Source organism: Rhinolophus hipposideros (assembly GCF_964194185.1).
Source record: "Rhinolophus hipposideros genome assembly, chromosome: 18".
In the NCBI taxonomy this organism is placed as follows: domain Eukaryota; kingdom Metazoa; phylum Chordata; class Mammalia; order Chiroptera; family Rhinolophidae; genus Rhinolophus; species Rhinolophus hipposideros.
In genome coordinates, this window is record NC_138064.1 from 50,593,334 (window position 1) to 50,615,426 (window position 22,093).

The following is a 22,093-nucleotide window of genomic DNA, read 5'->3' on the forward strand; positions in this document are numbered from 1 at the left end:
TGTTTTTTAAATTGGGTTGTTTGTGTTCTTACCCAACGTTTAAGAACTGTTGTTTAATATATTCTGGACACAAGTCCTTTATCATATATATACTTTGCAAAAATTTCTCCCTGTCTCTGGCTTGTCTTTTCACTCTTCTAATAATATCACTCAAAGAATAAAAGTTATAAATTTTCATAAAGTCTACCATTGTGTGTGTGTGTGTGTGTGTGTGTGTGTGTCTTTTGGGTGATATATCTAAGAAATCATTTTCTAATTCAACGTCACAAAAATGTTCTCCTATGTTTCCTTCTAGAAGTCCTTTTGAGGTTTTACATTTAGGACTATGATCCATTTTCAGTTAATTTTTCTATATGAAGTGAGGTATGAATACAGTTCAGTTTTGCATATGGATATGCAATTGTTCCAGTACCATCTGTTGAACAGACTATCTTTTCTCCACTAAATGGGTCAAAAATCAGTTGTTCATATATGTGTGGGTCTATTTCTTGGCTCTGTATTCTATTCCATTGATTTGTCTATCTTTGTCTTTGTGACAAGTGGTCAAATCGGATAGGGTTAATCCTCTAACTTTGTTTTCATTAAAAGTTTTGGCTACTGTAGATCCTTCGCATTTCCATACGATTTTTAAAAACAGTTTGTCATTTTCTAAATAAGATCCTACTGGGATTCTGAACGTAACTTTGTTGAGTCTGTATAGATCAATTTAAGGAGAATGAGCATATTAATAAACAAAACAATATTGTCTTCGAATTCACAGACGAGATTTATTTATTTACTTAGGTCTTGAATTGCTCTCAACACGTTTTCTAGTTTTCAGTGTACAGGTTTTGTGTGTTTTTTGTCAAATTCAACCCTGAGTAATTCATATTTTTGATGCTATTATAAGTGATATTTTTGAATTTCAATTTCCAAATGGTTGTTAGCATAGTATATGGAAATAAAACTAATTTTTATATATTGATCTTATATCCTGAAATCCTGCTAAATTCCTTTATTAGTTCTAGCAATTTTTTTTTTGTAGTTCTAGTAACTTTTTCTGCACACCTATTAAAATGCCTGAAATGAAGAAAACTGACTATAACAATGTTGGCAAGGATGTGGAGGAAGTGGAATTTTCGTACACTACTGCTTATAAAATGTTACAATTACTTTGAGAAACACCTGGCCATTTACTAAAAAGTTATACATACATATACCATGTGATCCAGTCATTCCACTCCTACGTATTTATCATAGAGAAATGAAAGTCTCTGTCCACACAAGACCTACACAGGGGTGTTCATAGCAGCTTGATTTGTAACAGCCAAAAACGGCGACAATCCAAATGTCCATCAACAGGTGAATGGATAAACCAACTGTGGGAAACCCATATAATGGAATACTCAGCATTACAAAGGAATGAGCTATTTACTGACACACACCTACAAGAATGAATCTCAAAATAATTAAGCTGACTGAAAGAAGCCAAATAAAAACGCATACAAACTATGATTCCAATTATATAACATTCTTTAAATTGCCAACTATTCTATAATGACAAAAAGCAGATCAGTAAATGCCTGAGGAGGAATTACCAAGGGGCTTGAGGAAACTTTCGGGGGTGGCATTTTCATTCACTATCTTGATATTGGCAATGGTTTCATGTCAAAACTTACCAAATTGTAAATTTTCAATATGTGCAGTTTATGACATGTCACTTAGACCTCAACTTAATAAAAAGAAAAGGTGCCAATGTGAGATCATCACTAGGTACCAGAATATACTTTTTATATTGACATATAAATCACATGCCATAAAATTCAACATTTTTAAGGGCACAATTCACTGGCTTTTTTGATAATTGACAAGGTTGTGTAACAATCACTACTATTTAATTTAGGAACATTTTCATCACCCCAAGGAGAAATCTCTACCACACTTCCCCAAGACCCTCAGAATATACTTAATTTCTAGATAACAATTATTTTACCTGATCACTGCAATTCAAGCCTGAAGACCTTTCAAGTTTGAGAGACTGGTTTTAAGATAATTCCAAAGGCTTATGGTGTAAATACTACTATTCCATCATTTTATTCTTTCTAATGAGAACCAGACCCATACTGATATAGACACTGATAATTTCAGAGCTAGTCCGACTATAGAAATACCATTTAGTGTATATATAATTATAATAGTGATTAGCAAATTATTACTTCTATTAAAATATTAATTCCAAATGTAGAAATTTTATCTTCCTCTTCGCTTCTCCTTATTATCAACGCCAGGACTAAACAAGACTGAAACAAGACTGGTGAAGGAAGAGATGATGCCTTCACAAATTTTTGAACAGTACACAATCTGCAAAGCTTTAAAAATTTAAATTAATTCAATCCATTTTGAGATAACTCCACGATGAACTATACCTTTTCAATAACCTCTGGTCATCATAATATTTATAAAACTGGGTAAAGCCAACAGCTCATTGGAAGGATAATGGTTTTATATTCTGCGTTGCACCAACCCAAAGCATTATGATTGATACTTGTGCCAGTTTTTTTTTTAAAAAAAGACACCATTTGCATTACAGCATCTGTTGTTTCTAAAAGGGATGATAATCATAATCAAAATCTAGCATTTTGTTATTATGGGAGAGCATCAGTGATAAAAAATATACATAATAACCTTGGAATAATCTGTGTCTGTTTTCATTGATTCTATTATTCTACAGATTATTTTTTAAGCACAGAAATTAAATGTGATAAAGCAAAGACTAACAGATGATACTAGGATTTTTACACTCCTATATTTTGCAGTCTAAAAAAAAACACTCAAGCATTACTCACTGTCAAAAAAAATTATCTTTTTATACAATATATTCCAAGCATACCAAATCATAAATTAGATATATTCGCAATGATGTGCCAAGCAATGTATTTAAGCATTATAAATTGAAATGTTGTCGAAGCATGATTTGTGAAGGATGTATTTCCTTAGCAAAAACCATGAAATAAGCATTACAGCATGCTATGTAATTGAAATATCCAAAGAAGAAAAATTCAAAAAAAAACATGTAACACACATCTTTCTGATATTATTTTGGCGTAACTACTTTCAAAGCATACCATTAAAAGTAATTAGAATCTTGATACCTGACATGGATATAATCAAAGACCTTTTGAACCTACAATGGTATAAATATCACTAAACACATCCACTTCAGGAAATTACTGGGTACCAAATGAAAAGAATAAAACCACAAAGCCTCATTAAAATGCAGGTGTTAGGTAGTTCTATGCACACTCAATAGCTATTCAAAATTTTGCCTGAAAAATTATGAACTGCTTCATCATGGACTGTGCAGCTTAGTCAAAACTATGAATGTCAAGAGTCTCCTCTAAATTTTTGAGAAAATAAGGAACGAATGAAGAAATGAATTCAATAAATTTTCAAGGCATAATGTCAACATGGGATTTATCACCCAAAAAAACAGCGTTTCTCCTGGATAGTTCTCCTAGAGAAATGAAAACTTAAGAACACACAAAAGCCTGTACACGAACGTTTATTGTAGCTCTAGTCATAATTACCGAAAACTGGAAACACAAATTTCCTTCAACCAGTGAATCAATAAACTGACTGTGGTACAACCACACAATGGTATTCCAACAAACACAAAGTAACAAACTATGGTCTATATACAAACTTAGGTAATTCTCAGAGGTATTAACGCTGAGTACAAGAAGCCAGCCTCAAAAGGTTACATACTTTATGATTCCATTTATGTGACATTCTCCAAGAGTCACTGATGCAGAACCCGAAGGTGATTGCCAGGGTTGGCGTGGGCGGTGGTAGAGAGGGGGGAGATAGACAGGATTATAAAGGGAGACCATGAAGGAATCTTGGGGGAAATGGGGCTGCTCTGTATCATGACTGTGCTGAAGGTTACATGAATCTATACATGTTAAAATTCACAGGTCTGTATTTTTAAAAAGGCCAATTTACTATTAAAATATGAGTTTTTTTTAAATAAACAGCATTTCTAAGAAATCAACTAATTTTACCCAATTTGAAGAGTGTGACAATGTTGTAAACAGCCAATTATTAAATACATTTGCTCAATATTTGTTAATGGTGATTATGTAACAAGTCAACAAATCAAGTGACTAAAAAATCTTTAAAAGTCTACTAACTCTATAACCAAAAAAGTACTTACCAAGTTCATTGAGACTCTGAGCAGCTTTTGTTATCTCTCTACTTCCCCCCTGAAGCTGTCCTTGGAGTCTCTTACTGAGGTACAAGATGCGAATAATTCTCCGAAGCAAATCACAGGCAACCTGTACAAACATCACTGGGTTAATAAATAAGTGTGGTCACTCCATGGAGTTTTATTACTATTATTATGTGAATCTATCCATTCTTCCCAGATGCTAAAGATTCTTCATGTCTTTTTTATTTTCCACCAGAAACATAAAAGATCACAAATCTTAAAAAGCATCATTTTAAAATAAACTCCAATTTACTCTACATGGAGTGAACTGGGGATTACGATGCTATGAAGAGCGCAGGGAGTCCTCTCCTCAGGCCTGCACCAGTTTTCTTTAGGCCAGCAGTTCTCAGTCTTGATTCACATTACATTCAAGCAGATAGGTTCAAAATGTTCCAGCGCCCAGGCCACAGCCCTGACCAATTAAATCAGAACCTCTAGCGGTGGGAACTAAGCATCAGTCTTTTTTTTTAATATCCTCAGATGGTGCCAATCTTCCTACTACTGCCTCCTATTGTTTCCAATCCTGATTTCTCTTTTCTAGGTCCTTAGGGAAACAGACTTAAAACTTCTCCCGGGCCAGCCCGGTGGCTCAGGCAGTTGGAGCTCTGTGCTCCTAACTCCGAAGGCTGCCGGTTCCATTCCCACATGGGCCAGTGGGCTCTCAACCGCAAGGTTGCCGGTTCAATTCCTCGAGTCCCACAAGGGATGGTGGGCTCTGCCCCCTGCAACTAAGATTGAACACGGCACCTTGAGCGGAGCTCCCATCTCCCGGATGGCTCAGCTGGTTGGAGCGCATCCTCTCAACCACAAGGTTGCCAGTTTAACTCCTTGACTCCTGCAAGGGATGATGGGCAGCGCCCCCTGCAACTAGCAATGGCAACTGGACCTGGAGCTGAGCTGCGCCCTCCACAACTAAAACTGAAAGGAGAACAACTTGAAGCTGAACAGCACCCTCCATGGCTGGGATTGAACAGACAACAACTTGACTTGGAAAAAAGCCCTGGAAGTACACACTGTTCCCCAATAAAGTCCTGTTCCCCTTCCCCAATAAAATCTTTTAAAAAAAAAAAAAAACTCCCAATTTTACTAGACTGAAAAGAACAAGCATGTCCTACTTGAAATTTCCTAGTCTGTTTTTTTTATCGCTATTATCTAAGAAAAAGTTATTAAAACGAACAAACAAAAAGCTCTCCTCTGTTACCTATTACCTTTTCATCACCGGATCTAATACTGAGTCTTTACCTATCCAAAAGACTAAGACCAGAAATAAAGACTCATGCATTTCAGAACACTTTCTTACAGAAGCTGAATGGAGCCAGGACAATTGCCTGGGGAAGAGTAAGAAGGGAGACGGACGCAGTACTAGATGTGCAGCGACCTTCAGCTTCAGCAGTGATAATGAAGAAGAGAGAGAGTTTATGCTGCTGCAGCATCACCAACCGTCTTTGAATGGCCCTAAACCTGGTTGAAAAGCAAGAATACCTGCCAACTCAAGAGGAAGATCCTACCTGGTGTTGGCAATAAAAATTAAAAGCACTGGGAAGACAGGGACCCTGAGGCTCCAGCAATAAACATTTTTTCACAGCCACACTCATGTACCCACAATATGCACACAGACAACATACACAAACAAACACACAAACATAAACATATAATCAAACATACCGGGGTGCCAAAAAAATTTATACACATGACTTGTATTCATCTTATCGGTATATATTGAGTATTAAAATTTTAATAGTTTTTTTCTTTCTCAAAATGTATACACATTTTGGGGGGCACCATCTGTATGTTTATAAACATATGTAAGCAAAAGACAACCAAGTAAAAAACATGTTTATCTGACTGCTTCTCTGAGTAACTATAGTCTGAAGTACTTAAAATAATAATGCCAAATTAGAATTCCCCCCTGAACAATGGAAGACTTGGGCATCTTTATCTTTTAATCACATTTTACTTATTTTCTGAATAGGTAACATAAGCACATGATTCAAAACTGAAAAGATAAAAAAGATAAAAAGTCACCCTCCTATCTCTGTCCCAACTATGCACTTGCCAATAGTAAAAGAACCACTATTATCAGTTTCGGATTGCCAGATAGCATTTTTAGATGAATTATTTGGAATAAAGAATCTAGGAATCATTCCTCTGGGATTCTAAAGACATCATGAGGAGAAACACAGATCTTATTTAAATGTAATTTCCTAGAATTGCCCTGCCAGAATTCCCAGTCCCTACCCAATGAAGGATATACCCCCAAACATGAAATCTTTGAGCTTATTTCTAATGCTTTTATTTTTAACCATACTTAATCTGTCACCACGTCTTATTGACTATTCTTCTGTTGCGTAACACAACAGTTATTCTACCTCTATTCCTACAAGCACCACTCTAATCCAAATCTTTATCACCTTCGCCTTAACACTGTGGTCTCCTGGCTAGCTTTCCAGTCTCTTACTGAAATCCATCCTACCAGATTTATCTTCTTAGAAACACAGTTTTCAGCACTCCAACCCCCTTTTTAATAAACTTCACTGGCTCTCTACTAAGAGATTATGTTGAATCTTCCCAAAATAGCATTTAATAAAATCCTCAGTCAGCAAGTCTTAGATAATCTATAAGGCACCAATGCTCACCATTTCCTAATAGAGTGGCTTCTGCTCCAATCAATTTCCTTTACTTATTTTTTGGTTAGATTTTTATTATCAAATACAATACAAACATTATTCAGCACTAAAAAGTAAACTATCAAGCCATGAAAAGACCTAATGGAACCTTAAGTGCATAATACTTAGCAAAAGAATCCAATCCAAAAAGGCTATGATTCCAATTATGGGACATTCTGGAAAAGCCAAACTATAGACACAGTAAAAGGATCAGTGCTTAACAGGGGTTGGGGGATGAATAAGTAGAGAATAGAGGATTTTTACAGCATGAAAAACACTCTGTATGATACTATAATGATGGATATATGTCATTAGACATTTGTCCAAACCCATAGAATGTACACGAAGAGTAAACCTTAATGTAAACTACAGACTCTGAGTAATAATGATGTGTCACTGTAGGCTCATCAATTGTAACACACGCACCACTTCAGTGGGGATGCTGCTTAAGGGGGAGGCTATGATGTAAGGGGACAGGGGAGATACGCGAAATCTTTGTATCTTCCTCTCAATTTTGCTGTGAACTTAAAATTGCTTTTAAAAAAAAGTCTTTAAAAATACTATATATACAGATACTACAAACAGAAAATCACATACAAAAATTATAGCAAAATGAGGTGGAACCACCACGCAAATCAGGAGAAAGAACCACGTCAGCCACTACAGAAGCCTTCCATGTAACCCCCTCCCAATCATGGCACCCTCCATTGTGCCCCCTCTACGCTCCACCGTAACCAAAAGAAAACATTATTCTGACTTTTGTGGGAATCACTCCCTTATTTTTATTTCGTTTTATTCTTGAAGTGTACATACGTAAATGCTATAGTTTAATTGTGCTCTTTTTTAGTCTGTATAGGTTCCCTCATCATTTCTTTTGTTTCTTTGCAATCTGTTGAATATACTAGGTCATCGGTCCCATAGTTTCCCACAGACCGGGTTGCACTCCCAATGTACTTTCCCATGTTCCTCTGTCTTCCGTATTTCCTATACATTAGTAGTTGGATGTAGGCAGCTTCTTCAGATTCAGGTTTAATACTTTGGGCAAGATTTTTCATTAAGTGGTGGAACCCTATAGCACATCCATGACTTTCTCTCCTTTAGTGCTGTCAGCAGCTACCGACACTCAATGTCAAAATCCATTAAACCGGTGACTGCAAAATGCTGATACTCCAATTCGATCATTCTGTCTTTATTTACTAGCATACAAAATTACTCTATGAAAAGAAACTTTACCTCATCTACTATTTGTTTAGCTAGTGGTTCTGTTCACAAAGAAAAGTACAAATACTTGATTCTTTCCTTTTATTTATCAGTTTTCCAAAATAAAAACTGCTTTGCTAACATCTACCAAAGATGAACAATTAGGGTTTTGTTCTGTTTTGGCCCCTATTCTGCACTCAGACATTGTAGTGTCCCAAAGGATGCCAAGCACTGGAGCTCTCAGCCCCGCAGAGCCTCCCGCTGCCGGCTCGGCCGAGGAGTCTCTGAAGGGACCTACTCTCCCGCTTTGCCTGAGACTCACAGGCTTCCTGGGATGCAGGATTCTCAGCACTAAAACTGAGAGAACTGGTCACCTCAGAGCCTCTTCAAGTTGGCTGCTGAATCCTTTAGTCATGATTCTAGTTAGTAGTTTTTGATAGCTTCTTGTGTGTATGGTATAAAATATTTCAAGATCATTTTGTATATTTCATGCCCTGGACCTGGAATGAAAGATTTATCAAAAAAGCCATGGTTTCTTTGAGAAGTCAAAAGATGTCAAGATCACATTCTGGGAACTAGGTTTGCTCATTTCTTGGACTTTTCGGTAGACATAGCTAGGAAATGTCAAAATTAAACTATCACATATTCATTTACTTTATTCCACAATACACATAAAACATTTTCAGATTAACATTATAGGTACACATATGTACAAAAATATACACATATATATGATGTATATACCATTTTAAGATAAAATTAAGAGTTCACACTATTACTGCCAATTAAAAATAAAGAACACAGGGTGTTTACTTAGTTTTTTAATTTATTTCTTCCACATGGAGACTCCTGGCTATCCAAGACATAAGGGATAACAGAATTAGAATAATTTAAAATTATTCATTTGCTTTAGCTGCACAATACAAAGAAAATATCTTAATACAAAACTAACATTACAAACAAAAATATGATTGCTGGGCCAGCCCGGTGGCTTAGAGCTCCATGCTCCTAACTCCGAAGGCTGCCGGTTCAATTCCCACATGGGCCAGTGGGCTCTCAACTACAACGTTGCCAGTTCAATTCCTCAAATTCTGCAAGGGATGGTGGGCTCGTCTCCCTGCAACTAAGATTGAACTTTGAGCTGAGCTGCCTCCCGGATGGGTCAGTTGTTGGTTGGAGTGTGGGCTCTCAATCACAAGGTTGTCAGTTCGATTCCTCCAGTCCCGCAAGGGATGGTGGGCTGCGCCCCCTGCAACTAGCAACGGCAACTGGACGGGGAGCTGAGCTGCGCCCTCCACAACTAAGACTGAAAGGACAACAACTTAAAGCTGAACGGCACCACAACTAAAATTGAAAGGACAACAACTTGATTTGGAAAAAAGTCCTGGAAGTACACACTGTTCCCCAAGAAAGTCCTGTTCCCCTTCCCCAATATAAATAAATAAATTTATATATTTTATATATATATATAAAATTGCTGAAAATAGTTTTAAAAAAATTGTTTTGCACGTGCTCTGCCCACATTTTCTACAACTGAATTTTATTTCCTTGTCAAAACAGAGTTATATACTATACTCTCCTTTACATCACTTATTTAATCCTAGTTCTGATGTGCATCACTAGTCTTACTTTGATGTTTCTCTTGTCATTTCGGTTGTCTCAAGTGCACTAACAGATTCCTAGGAAAGGTCCATGGGAACAGTATTCCCTGCATTCTTATGTATGGATGGCAGTCTCTGTATTTGAAAATCAGTTTGAGACTGATGTATCAATTTCTATTGTTGCACAGGAAACCAGCCCAAAACTTAGTGGTTTAAAATCATTTGTTATTTCACAGAATTCTGTGGGTCAGGAATGTAGGCAGGTTTCAACTACTCACTCTGCTACACTCAGTTAACAAGGCTCGTCTGAACAGTACAAGAAGGCTTCACTCATACATCTGTGCCCGAGTCTCTCTATCCGCCTTCTCCACGTGGTTAGCTTAGGCTTCCTCGCCCCAGAGTGGTGTCAGGTATTTGGACTTCTTACAAGACCAGTGGCTTCCCAGAGCAGAAACAAAAGCTGCTATGCCCTTGCAGGCCAGGCTGCAAACTAGCACAACATCACTTTCACCAGCATGGGTTCTTTGGTTTTGCTATCCTAGTTGCTCTCTCTGTTTTTCTAACATTTGGGGACACTGGCATTTTATGCTGCTGTTGTTATCTTCCCTATTCCTTCCTTTCTGGTACATTCACTTGTTTGGTAGATAATGATAAAGCCAGCAAAATAAGTCATCATTCCATAAAACAATATAAGTAAAATTATTTGATATCATATCAACTGAAAAACTAAAGAAGACCCTAAAAAAGTATATGACGAAAACCATGTACATGTAAAACATAAACACATAAAAATGACAAAAGATTTTATGGATGATTTCCTCATTCATTCCAGCATTTTTTAGATATTCTTACTTACATGTCAAAGTTAAAAATTAAATAAACTTTTAATTAAAAATCTAATTTATATGTATGTCATAAAATATTAAAAAGTGAAATGATAATTAAAAAATAAGTTAAAGGGATAAAAAATTACACAAGAGGTATGTGACATATCTCAATGAAGCTGTTGTATTTTTTAAAACATGATTTAAAAATATTAAAAATGTACAAGATTTGAAAGTTAAAAACTCATTTTCGAATATAATTTTAAGTAAAAATATTTAAATATTCAATGTAAGGGATAACAAACTCTTCAAAATTTCTTTCTGAAAAATTCTGAGGCAGTTCATCAGCAGTGTTACTAAAATGAGCTAAGATAGAGATGATTCTTGGGGTGATAATTAAATTCAACTAATGTATTCATGTCTATAGATGATCATCAGAAGCTTCTGCTAGGAGAAAAAACAGGCTTTCAGAAAAGAGTGAAATGGGGATAAAAAGCAAAAAGAATTAAAAGTACCTATTTCTAAGTGAAGGCACAATCATAGGAATTCAAAGTTTAAGGATAAAACTTTATAGCTATTTCTTGCTTTCAAATACCACATACATTTAAGTGAATTAGAAGCTCAAAAAAATGAAATGATTAAACAGTTTCCCCGATGTTTCAAATGAAAATTGCTAGACAAAGTGAATAGAATAAAAATGGTTAAAACATAAGCTACCCAAGCACGCTTAGAATTCAAAACTGTTTGAAAGGCAACAAATTTCTAAGATGAATTTCCTACGGTAAGGGTGCATATGAGTCAGTTCAGAAAAAATTAAACACTAGAAACAAAGATATCAAAATGTACCTAGGCATATTTTTCTTTTCTCTCCCCTCCTCTTTTTCTTCCTTTATAATAATTTGACCAAATTCAGTTTGGTTGTCCCTGTAGTGTAATATTTTTTTACAATAAGAGGATAGAAAATTAGACTAATATTTAATAACAATAAAAAGTATTTATTTTAAACACAAAATATCCTGACCTCTCATGCTTGAATAACCGTAAAAAATAAAAACATTCGTAAAACAAACTACCACAACTTCACAAAATCATGGCATTTTTAAGCTGGAAGAGAATTCACAGATTCAGTCCAAACTTTCATTGTAAAAAGTACACCACCACCATGACCACCACCCCAACAAAAATGGTAATTATGTGAGGTGAAGGATATATTAACTAACCTTATTGTGGTAATCATTTCACAATATATACACACACGTATGAAATCATCAAGTTATACACCTTAAGCCTATACAATGTTATGTGTCAATTATATCTTTTAAAAAGACACTAAAGTTTGTTCATCATCATGCAGCTAGAGTGATGAAGAACGGCAGTCAGGCCTCAGAATCGCTAGTGTGTGCTCTTCCTGTGACTTTATGAACTAGGATTTGTTTTTTATTTTTTTCACCTACATCAAGCTTCTGAAAATCAGAAAATATATTTCCTACTTTTTTACATAGTCCACAGGATCAAAAGCAAAGAATACTAAATTTAGAGAAAGAAATCCTGTTTCACTGTCTTAACGCTGCTACATACTGGCGATATGAACTTCAAGTAACTTTCAGGACACATAAAATGATGAGATGTATAACTTCTAAACATAATTATAAAAATTGAATGATTTAGAATATTTGAAATGTTTCTTACATTATAAAGTCCTGTATAAACAAATTTTTTTATCACTAATACCTAGGTAAGTGGCAAAAATAAATAAGATTCTCAAAACTTACTGTTAAAAGATTGTACTGAACAAAGGAGAAAAAAGAAACGTACCATTCTGACATGTTTAAAATTTGAAGTTAAACGCACAGAAGTAAACTGGAATTAAATTTTTAATTTAACAAATTAAATTTTAATTCATTGCCTAAAATTAAACAATAATCTATAATCAAGACAACACTACATGAGCCACATAGGACTAATAGTCCTGGATAGTGTAGTTCTGCTAATAAAAAACACGATGTCTTCATATATAAAAATATTTTAAAGTTTACTAAACTAAAAGTTAATTTCCATCTATAGCCAAAATATCAGAATAGCAATTTATAAATTTTCATTTTATTAGGGGCATGTTGGTAAACATAAGCATAATCATTTTTTGTAATTAACAATACTATCCTTACACATTAGTCTATTTTCTCACAAGAAAAAGAATTCCAGTAAACTTAATCCTATGATTTTGAGTACAAAATGAGAAAATTACCCTAAAAAGCAATATTTAAATCCCAATTAAACTATGGGGAATAGTTTTAACATATGTTTTAACATTAAAGTAAAACTTAGCTCCCTGGAGAGAACTCTTCCAGTGCTCGGAGCACTTGCAGTGACCATGTCCCTTCTTATGGAAAGTAGGCAGGTCCTTATGTATGGTTCACCACATTTCAGGTCATATGACCTTGAGACCTTAGCCACAACTGATTAGATCAGGAAAATGCAGCCAGCTGAAAGGAAGCAAGCCACAGTCTGTCACCAGTGCCTATAACATCGTTTTTTACAAGAACTGCCCACAATGGTTACTGGCAGTCACTATTCTCCCTTGGGAAGTGGTGGCAGGAAAGGGCAGAAGCTGAAGGGGCAGTATGCAGAGAAGCCTTGGGACAAAACAAGCAAGAGTGAAAAGAACAATGAGCAAGTGGAAAAGAGAATAAGGGTTAATCCATAGTGGCAGCAAGAAAAAGCAGCAGACAGAGAGCTGCAAAGATGCAGGAACTGAGTTATAGACAAGGGTGATAGTTAGGGTGCTGCTGTAGACCAGGTGACGTCCGGATGTCAAGACAGGTTCCTGTGCGCCCTCACTGCCCCATGTTCTTCCAAGTGGCTATCCCTGAAATACCCTGAAAGGATCTCTTCTCTATCTGAACCAACTAAGACAACCAAACTCTTCTCATAGGCTATATATACAAGTATATTAAAAAGATTTTTTAATACTACGTATGTTTTACTCAGTCTCATGTTACATTTTAGGAAAAAAATATTACAACTGGGTGACAGAACAAAGAATCATTTTATTCATTTCTTGAACATTTAATAAGTTTAAGTGCCTGATAAATAACACTATGTTAAGGCTAGAAATTCAAAGATTAACATATATTATCATAGCCCGCAATGAGCTCAGCATTATAGGAGAGTATAAGTAAGGGGAAAGCTATGTAGAAAAGTACTATAATGGAAACATCTATTGGAAATTAAAGGAACCAAAAAATGAAAAAGAATTAATCTGCTAATGCCAGAAGGGAGGGCAGGAAAGGGCTTCAAAAAAGAGATATTTCAATTCAAATACGCTGAGTGACAAGAACATTCTGAGTTAGAGAAGAAAGAAAATGTGAAAAGGAATGAATGCGAGAATTTCTAGCACATTCAGGAATAGTTAAGCAGTTCAGTATGATTAACACACAAAATAAATTTTTTTAGAATGACAAAAGGTCAAGATGATAACGGCCACATAACAAAGGGGCATTTGTGCCATGTAAAGGACCTGATATTTCGTTCTATTACTTGTTAAGGAACTACTGAATAATTTTATCAAAATAAAATATCTGATGTTTGTTTTATAAAGATGAGACGTGAGTTTCCCGTTTTCAGTAATAGTAGACTAGATTTATTACTTTACCACTGAAAACAACTAAAAATGTTGTATAAAATGTAAAATGTTTCAAAAGCATCAAAGAAATGATATTACAAATAGAAACACCAAGCAAAAAGTGAAGCAAAAGATAACTCAGAGGAAGAGAAGCAAATCCAAATGTAATCTGAGAACATCTGCTAATCCTGAAAAACTAGATACATTTTGATAGCGTCTGAGGCAAAGTGAAGGAAGAGAGTTAAAGTTGATTGAATTAAATTCAGTGTTGTCCTTGAACTGGTTGTGATTTAGTGATTTCTGTCGTATATAACACCGGAGACCGGGTATAATATAGTATCGGGTCTTATATTAATTTTTGCTCCAAAAGACGCATTAAGAGCTGATGGCCCAGCTAGGTCTTATTCCGGGGAAACACGGTATATGATTCCACTCATATGCAATACAGAAAGCAGTCAGAATCATACAAGCTTAAAGTAGAAAGGTAGTTGCCCAGGAGAAGAGAAGGGAGGAAGGGAAATTAGTGTTTAGGGGGTAGAGAGTTCCAGTTTTACAAGAGGAAAAAGAGATTTGTTGCACAACAATGTGCATATAGTTAACAGTACACTGAAAAAAGATTAAGATGGTAAACTTAATGTTCAGTTTTACACAATAAAAAAATCAACGTGAATTACTGATCATAAAAAGAAACAACTTCTGCTTTGTAAGTCACAATAAGTTGTTAACAGCATCCCATCTGCACATCAATTCTCATAAATTCCCCTATGCCCAATTTTGGGTTTATAACTTTATTATTAACTATAAGGAACCAGGGTGCTTTACAGCTTACTGATCCCATTTCTCCCAACAAGAAGCATCAACATGTGTCTAGAACATTGCATTGTACCAGAAAACAAAGATACTTTTCAAGAATGTGAGGCTCACTGAAAAAACAAAGGAGTCAGGTTGAAAGGATTCCAAGGGATCAAACTCTCATAGTTTGAACATCAACATAAAATAACGGAAGAGGTTGGGTCTATGAAACACCATGAATCCAAATTGACAGTAAGAAGACAAAGAATTAATCTGAAGTAGACAAAAGATTGTTATAAAAAAAGATAAGCAAGAATAGTGTAATTTTTCATTAATTTAGTAAGTGTTAATACAGACATATCAGTATTTCATTTCTTCTTCTGAATGCACACTGGTGTATAAAACATAAAGAAAAAAAAAAACATAGAAAAACAAAAATTATGTTGAACCAAATGATTCCAGAAAGAGTAGTATTACTCAAAACAGAAAGGCCTGATGGTATTGGTGATTGTATATAACAACCAGAAAAAGTGAAAGTCCAGCATCAATCAGCACCAGTCTCTAATGGTCTCTTAACAACCAGGAGGAAGTGAGTTCACTGGTAGTCATACACAATATACAATTAAAAAGAAAATCCAATATTCCTTTCAAAATTGATTAGTTCGCTGAATGTTCCAAAGAAATCAGATTTGCTTCCTTGTACAGAACAGGAGTTAGCAATCAGCAGGCCAAAACCAACCTGCCACCCAATTTTGTAAATAAAATTTTATTGAAACACAGCCACTACTACAATCTAGTTCAATACCTACAAAAGAGCTACATAGCCCACAGAGCCTAAAATACTTCTACATGGCTCCTGACCAAAAACATTTGCCAATTTCTGTATAAATAATTCCTTTAGAAGTCTCTATTAATTATAATGGCATAATGCTAAGACACACATTAAGTATTTGTTTTATCAACGAAGTGAATCTATGTAACAATAAGACAAAGCAATGAGAGACAACTAGCCATGCAAAATTTTTTAAATATTTCTGAATACACCAAGTTTCAAAAATGCACAATCTAAAAAAAGGCAGAGAATAAAAGTCACATGCTATAACAAGAAGCACTTAATGATGAAAAGATCCTGAAGAACTTTGCCGAACTGGGACAGGATTCTTTTTTTTTTTTTTTTAAGGTTTTATTGGGGAAGGGGAACAGGACCTTATTGGGGGAAACAGTGTGCACTTCCAGCACTTTATTTTTTTCCCAAGTCAAGTTGTTGTCCTTTCAATCTCAGTTGTGGAGGGTGCCATTCAGCTTCAAGTTGTCCTTTAAGTCCTAGCCGCGGAGGGCGCAGCCCAGCTCCAGGTCCAGTTACTAGTTGCCCACCATCCCTTGTGGGACTTGAGGAATCGAACTGGCAACCTTGTGGTTGAGAGCCCGGGCTCCCACCAACTGAGCCATCTGGGAGGCAGCTCAGCTCAAGGTGCCGTGCTCAATCCCAGCTGCAGGGGGGCGGAGCCCACCATCCCCTACGGGACCCAGGACCCGAGGAATTGAACTGGCAACCCTGCGGTTGAGAGCCCACTGGCCCACGTGGGAATCAAACAGGCAACCCTCGGAGTTAGGAGCACGGAGCTCCAACCGTCTGAGCCATCGGGCCGGCCCAGGATTCTTTTTGTTTGGATAATGGAAGACTGTTATAACCTAAAGAGGCAAATAATAATTTTTAAAAAATTAAAATAAGAATTGAAATAAGCAGATATTCAAAAAAAAATTAATTGATGATATCTGCACTTGTTACCAGATTTGGTCTGAATGTAATCATTACAGTATGTTTTATAATCTGTTCTTGAAGATGTTTAAAGCATTTAACAAAATAAATTTATGATTTTATTTAAATGTTTAAAAGAATTTGATTAAGTTTGTGATCACTGTTTAAATGTCTGAGGAAATTCAATTTCTTTTTTCTCTTCTTTTTTCATTTGTTTGTTCTTTTTTGTTTTTGTTTTTTATTCTTTCATGTTCATTCTTCGTTTTTTAATTAATTTCTTAATAAGTTTTTACTTATTACTTGCATAAAAAGTCTATGTACATTTAGTGAGTAAATGTTACTTAATGTTAAAGATATATTGTTTAGTAAATCTAAAAGACAAACTAGAAATTTTTAAAATATAGGTGACAATAAGTATTCTCCAGCCAAAAAAGCTCCTCAGATAATAGAAATTCTACCAAAAGTATTAACACTGAAGTCAAAATATAAGGCGAAACATGAACCTGTGATACATACCAAACCAACACCCTCCAACTCAGAGGCCTAACTTCTGTGTAGTAAGTTAACAAGTCTTTACTCTTAGGTTCTTAATAGATGTGCTTGTATCTAAATATTAACTGTTCTTTTCACAACTGAAAAGTCACAGTACTACAGGAAATACACAAAAAGAATCAGAGGATAGTACGATTAACTTCAGCTAAAGTTAAAGGTGATGAATATGACACAGACGACATAAAAACATTTTTCCAAGACAACAGCTTTCACTTACCACAAAAGTGAAAGATACAATTTCAGACCAAAAAAAAAAAAAAAATACGTAACAAAACTATATTTTATAAATAGCTTAATAAAAAGCTTGAAAAAGTATTAGATAGAAATAAGGAGACCATTTTTTTATGTAATATTAGGAAAGAGGACAAAGAAATATGCAGTTAAGGACTAAATTTGGAGAGTAGAGGGGGCAAGAAAGTTTAGGAAATGTAATTGTATAGTTAACATGGGTAAATTTATGATATGTAAATCATACCTCAATAAAGACGTTTGAAAAATAAGAGGTGTGGGGTGAAGTACTGAGAGAGTAGAAAATCAGGGGAGGTATAAGATAGAAAATGGAACATGAGGGTTTAGGATAAAGCCTTTCACTGAGAAGATGACTGACTCAGGTCTGCCTTTAGTGAACAAGGAGGCTTACAAATACAATTAATAAGGAAGAAGGACAAGGGGAAATAGCTTGAGTTAACTCTTTTAATGCGGGCTTTCATTACCACTCTCTGGACATGCCCCTGCAAGCCTCCACCTCATGTCTGTTATAGTCTTCTTTCTATCTGTAATTCTCTACTCTCATCTCAGCCTATTTAAATCTACCTACTCTTTAAAATCCATATCAAATCTCATTCATTCTTAAAGATTTACTTCAAATCTCTCAATAGCCTATTTTTCTTAAGCCCATCTCGAATGCCATTTCCTAATTAAACATTAAACATTTCAGAAAACAATCCAACTGCATATAATTTCTATCTCCTCTGAATATTCCTCGTTACTTTATTTTGGCATTTATGTAATCAGTAGTATTTTATTTGGTCACTGCGTACAGTTATCATATTTCCTTTATATAAACTTTCTGAAGACAAGGACTATTTAACCCATATTTGTACCCTCTGCCATAACTAACATAGTATCTCTCACCTGAGATGTTCCACTAGCTTATAAGATCTAGAGCTCTTCAGGTATTACCCCCTCATTATCTTATCTATTCTCTACCTCAAACAATACTGAAATTAACTCATGCTATATCTACTAACAATATGAAGAGAAAATTTAACTTTAAAAAAGAAAACCTCATAATTTCCTTTATAGAGTCAATTTTAAAAAATCAACTGTATCTCTATATCTCTATATAATCAACTGTATCTCTGTATCTCTATAAAATAGCAGTAAACATTAGAAAAATAAAATTTTTAAAATAACACCATTTAGTATAATAACAAAAGAAAATATTTAAAGACAAATTTAACCAAATTAAAAACCAATTATTGCTGAAATTACAGAAGACCTAAATAAATGTAAATATAGCATTCCTACATGAATTGGAAGACTCAAAATTGTTGAGATGTTGATTCTCCCCAAATTACCTACAGATGCAATACATTTCCAGTCAAAATCCTAACCAGATTTTTGGTAAACTGACAAGCTGGTTGTAAAATTTACATGGCTTGCAAAGGAATTAAAATAGTATCCTTTTTCAAAGTCATTTGGCTAAAAAACATAAAAAAAATAAAAAGATTTACTACAAAGCTGCAGTAATTAAGACTGTACTAATAATATAAGGGCAGAAAACTAGACCAATTGAGAGAGTAGACTCCAGAAATAATCCTATACATATATAGTCAATTCAATTTTGTGAAGGCAACAAAAAAATTCAACGGGGAAAGAAACGATTTTTCAAGAAAAATCTTGGTGCTAACAATCCAAAAAAAGAAAATATGATAATTTGGGCTTCATCAAAATTTTAAAATTTGTATTTCAAAAGACACTATTTAAAAAATGAAAAGTCAAGTCACAGACTGGGAGAAAATACTGCAAATTATACATCAGATAAAGTACTTGTATCATAATAATATTTAAAAAAAACCCACAACTCAACAATAAGATAAACAACTCATTTTAAAAATGGCTAAAAGATGTGAATAGACTGAACAGATTAAAGATATACTAATGACTAATAAGCACATGAAAAGATGCTTAATGTCATTAGTCATTTAAGAAATGTAAACTGAAGCCATAACAAGTTACCATCTCACACCTACTAGAATGGCCCTCATCAAAAATAGAAAATAAATGTTGTGAGGATATGTAGACACTAGATCCCTCACATGTTGCTGAGAATGTAAAATGGCATAAGCACTTAGGAAAACAATATGGTTGTTCCTTAAAAAATTAAACAAACTTACCACACAAGCTAGCAATTCCATTTCTAGAAATCTACCTAAGAGAAATGAAAGCACAGGTCCACACAAATACATGTAAGCATATGTTCATAGCAGCATTTTCATAAGTCAATAACTGGAAACAATCCAAATGTCCAACAACTAGTGAATGAATAAACAAAATGTGGTACATCCATAAAACACAACAGTACGCAGCAGTATAAAAAGAATGAACTACTGGTTACATTCTATAACATGGATGAACCTCAAAGGCATTATGCAAAGTAAAAGATGCCAGACATAAAATACTGTCTCTTGTATGATTCCATTTACATGAAATGACCAGAAAAGGCAAATCTATAGAGACACAAAATCAATTAGTTGGGGTGGGACCTGGGGGTGGGAACAAGGACTAATGGCTGGAATGGACTGAATATTAAAAATTCACATTCTAACCCCCAAAGTGGGGCCTCTGGGAGGTAATTACGTCATGAGGGTGCAGCCCTCATGAATGGGATTAGTGTCCTTAGAAAAACCCCCAAAGAGCTCCCTAACCCTCTCCACCATGTGAGGACACAAGGGAATGACTCTCTGCCACCCAGAAGAGGGCCCGCACCAGAATGCACCCTGATTCACACTTCCAGCCTCCACAACTGTGAGAAACATGTTTCTGTAGTTTAGAAGCCACCCAGTCTGTGGTATTGTTATAACAGCCCAAACAGAATAAGACAATGGCAAACAGACATGAGGGATCTTTTTGCAGTGATGGAAATGTTTTAAAACTGGACTACAGTGTGACTGACATACTCCATAAGTGAGCAAAGATATTAAAATAGTTATGTTAACAGTATTCCATATGTTCAAAAAATTAAGTAGATAAATGGAAAGTATAGAAGACCCAAATCAATCAAACTTCTATAGGGGGGAAACAGAAGAAAAAAGAAATGAAAAGTACACTGAATGAGATTAGGGGCAGATTAGACAGTACAGAATAAATGATTAGTCAAGTTAAAGACAAAAAAGATAGAAATTGACACCCAGAATAAAACACACAGGGAAAAGAAGACTGTGGGGATAAGAAAATGAATAGAGCACCCAGTGATCTGTGAGATACCTTGAAGACACTTAATACAGTAAAAATGTAATTGTAGTCCCCAAACTGGGGGAAAAGGGAGGAACAGAAAAACATTTGGAGAAATAATGGCTATATATTTTCCATATTTGATAAAAATTTTAAACCCACAGATCCAAGAAGCACATGAACTATAAGCAAAAACAAACACACACACACACACACACACACACACACACATCACCAAGGCATGTCATAATGTAATTGCTCAAAACCCGGTGATAAAGTGAAAATTTTAAAAAGAGTGGGGAAAAGAACACATGTACAGAGAAACAAAGATAATAACAAACTTCTCATAGGAAGCACTGCAAATGAGAAGACAGTTGGGCAGCATTTTTACAGTACTGAAAGCAACAAATCATTCAACCTAGAATTCTATGTCCAGCAAAATACATTTCAAAATGAAAGATTAAATAAAGCTTTTTTAGACATACACAAAAGCTGAAAGATTCATCAACAGCAGATGCACACTAAAAGAAATGTTAAAAATTTTTTAGGGCAAAAGAAAATATGAGTCTAATCAAAGAAAAGAAAAGCATCGTAACTACATAGACGAATGTATGAGATTTTCTTTTTAAATCTCTTTAAAAGATAAGTGACTGTTTAAATAAAAACAATAACAACATATTGTGGAGTTTATAACATATATAAGAGTAAAATATATAATAATAGCACAAAAGCTGGGAGGGAAGAAATGAAAGTATACTATTGTAAGGTTCTTATACGCAATGTGAGGTGGTATAATATCAACAGAAGGTATACTGAGAAGTTAAAATGTATACTATACATCGTAGAGCAATCAGTAAAATAAAATAAAAAGACAAACTTACAGATAATAAGCCAACAGAGGAAGCAAAGGGAATTACAAAAAACCTCAACCCAAACCAAGGCGGGGAAAAAGGAAAAAGAACAAATAGGAAAAACAGATAACAAGATGACAGATTTAAATCTAACCATGTCTGTCACATTAAATGTAAATGCCATAAGTACCCCAAGTGAAAGCAGATTTTATAAGATGGGTTGAAAAAGCAAGACCCAACTATATGCTGCTTACAAGAAATGCACTTTAAGTATAAGACAAAGAGGTTAAAAGTAAGCGGATGGAAAACTTTCAATATCTCTGTCTATAAAACAATCTCTTTGGAGCACTCTCAGGATAAATATGACGGTAAACGCTGTGCAGTGTTAATTACCACTATCACGGCCTTTATTGCACATCACAGTCATCAGCCTGTCCCCCCTACTCTACTACCAGCTATTGGAGAGAAGACTCCAGTCTTAAGGATGCCTCCAGCACCAGACCTGAGGCCAGCGTCTGCAGGAG

At 35.0% G+C, this 22,093-nt stretch overlaps 1 protein-coding gene across 3 annotated transcripts in view; it reads right to left on the reverse strand.

Annotated features, from left to right (window-relative positions):
• Window positions 1–22,093, reverse strand: part of COG5 (component of oligomeric golgi complex 5) — a 326,514-nt gene that overhangs the window by 287,947 nt on the left and 16,474 nt on the right. For all 3 annotated transcript variants that reach the window (XM_081079882.1, XM_081079884.1, XM_081079883.1), the window contains exon 6: window positions 4,193–4,313. In XM_081079882.1, coding sequence (XP_080936008.1) covers window positions 4,193–4,313 — 121 coding nt within the window. The remainder of the gene's footprint in view (window positions 1–4,192; window positions 4,314–22,093) is intronic.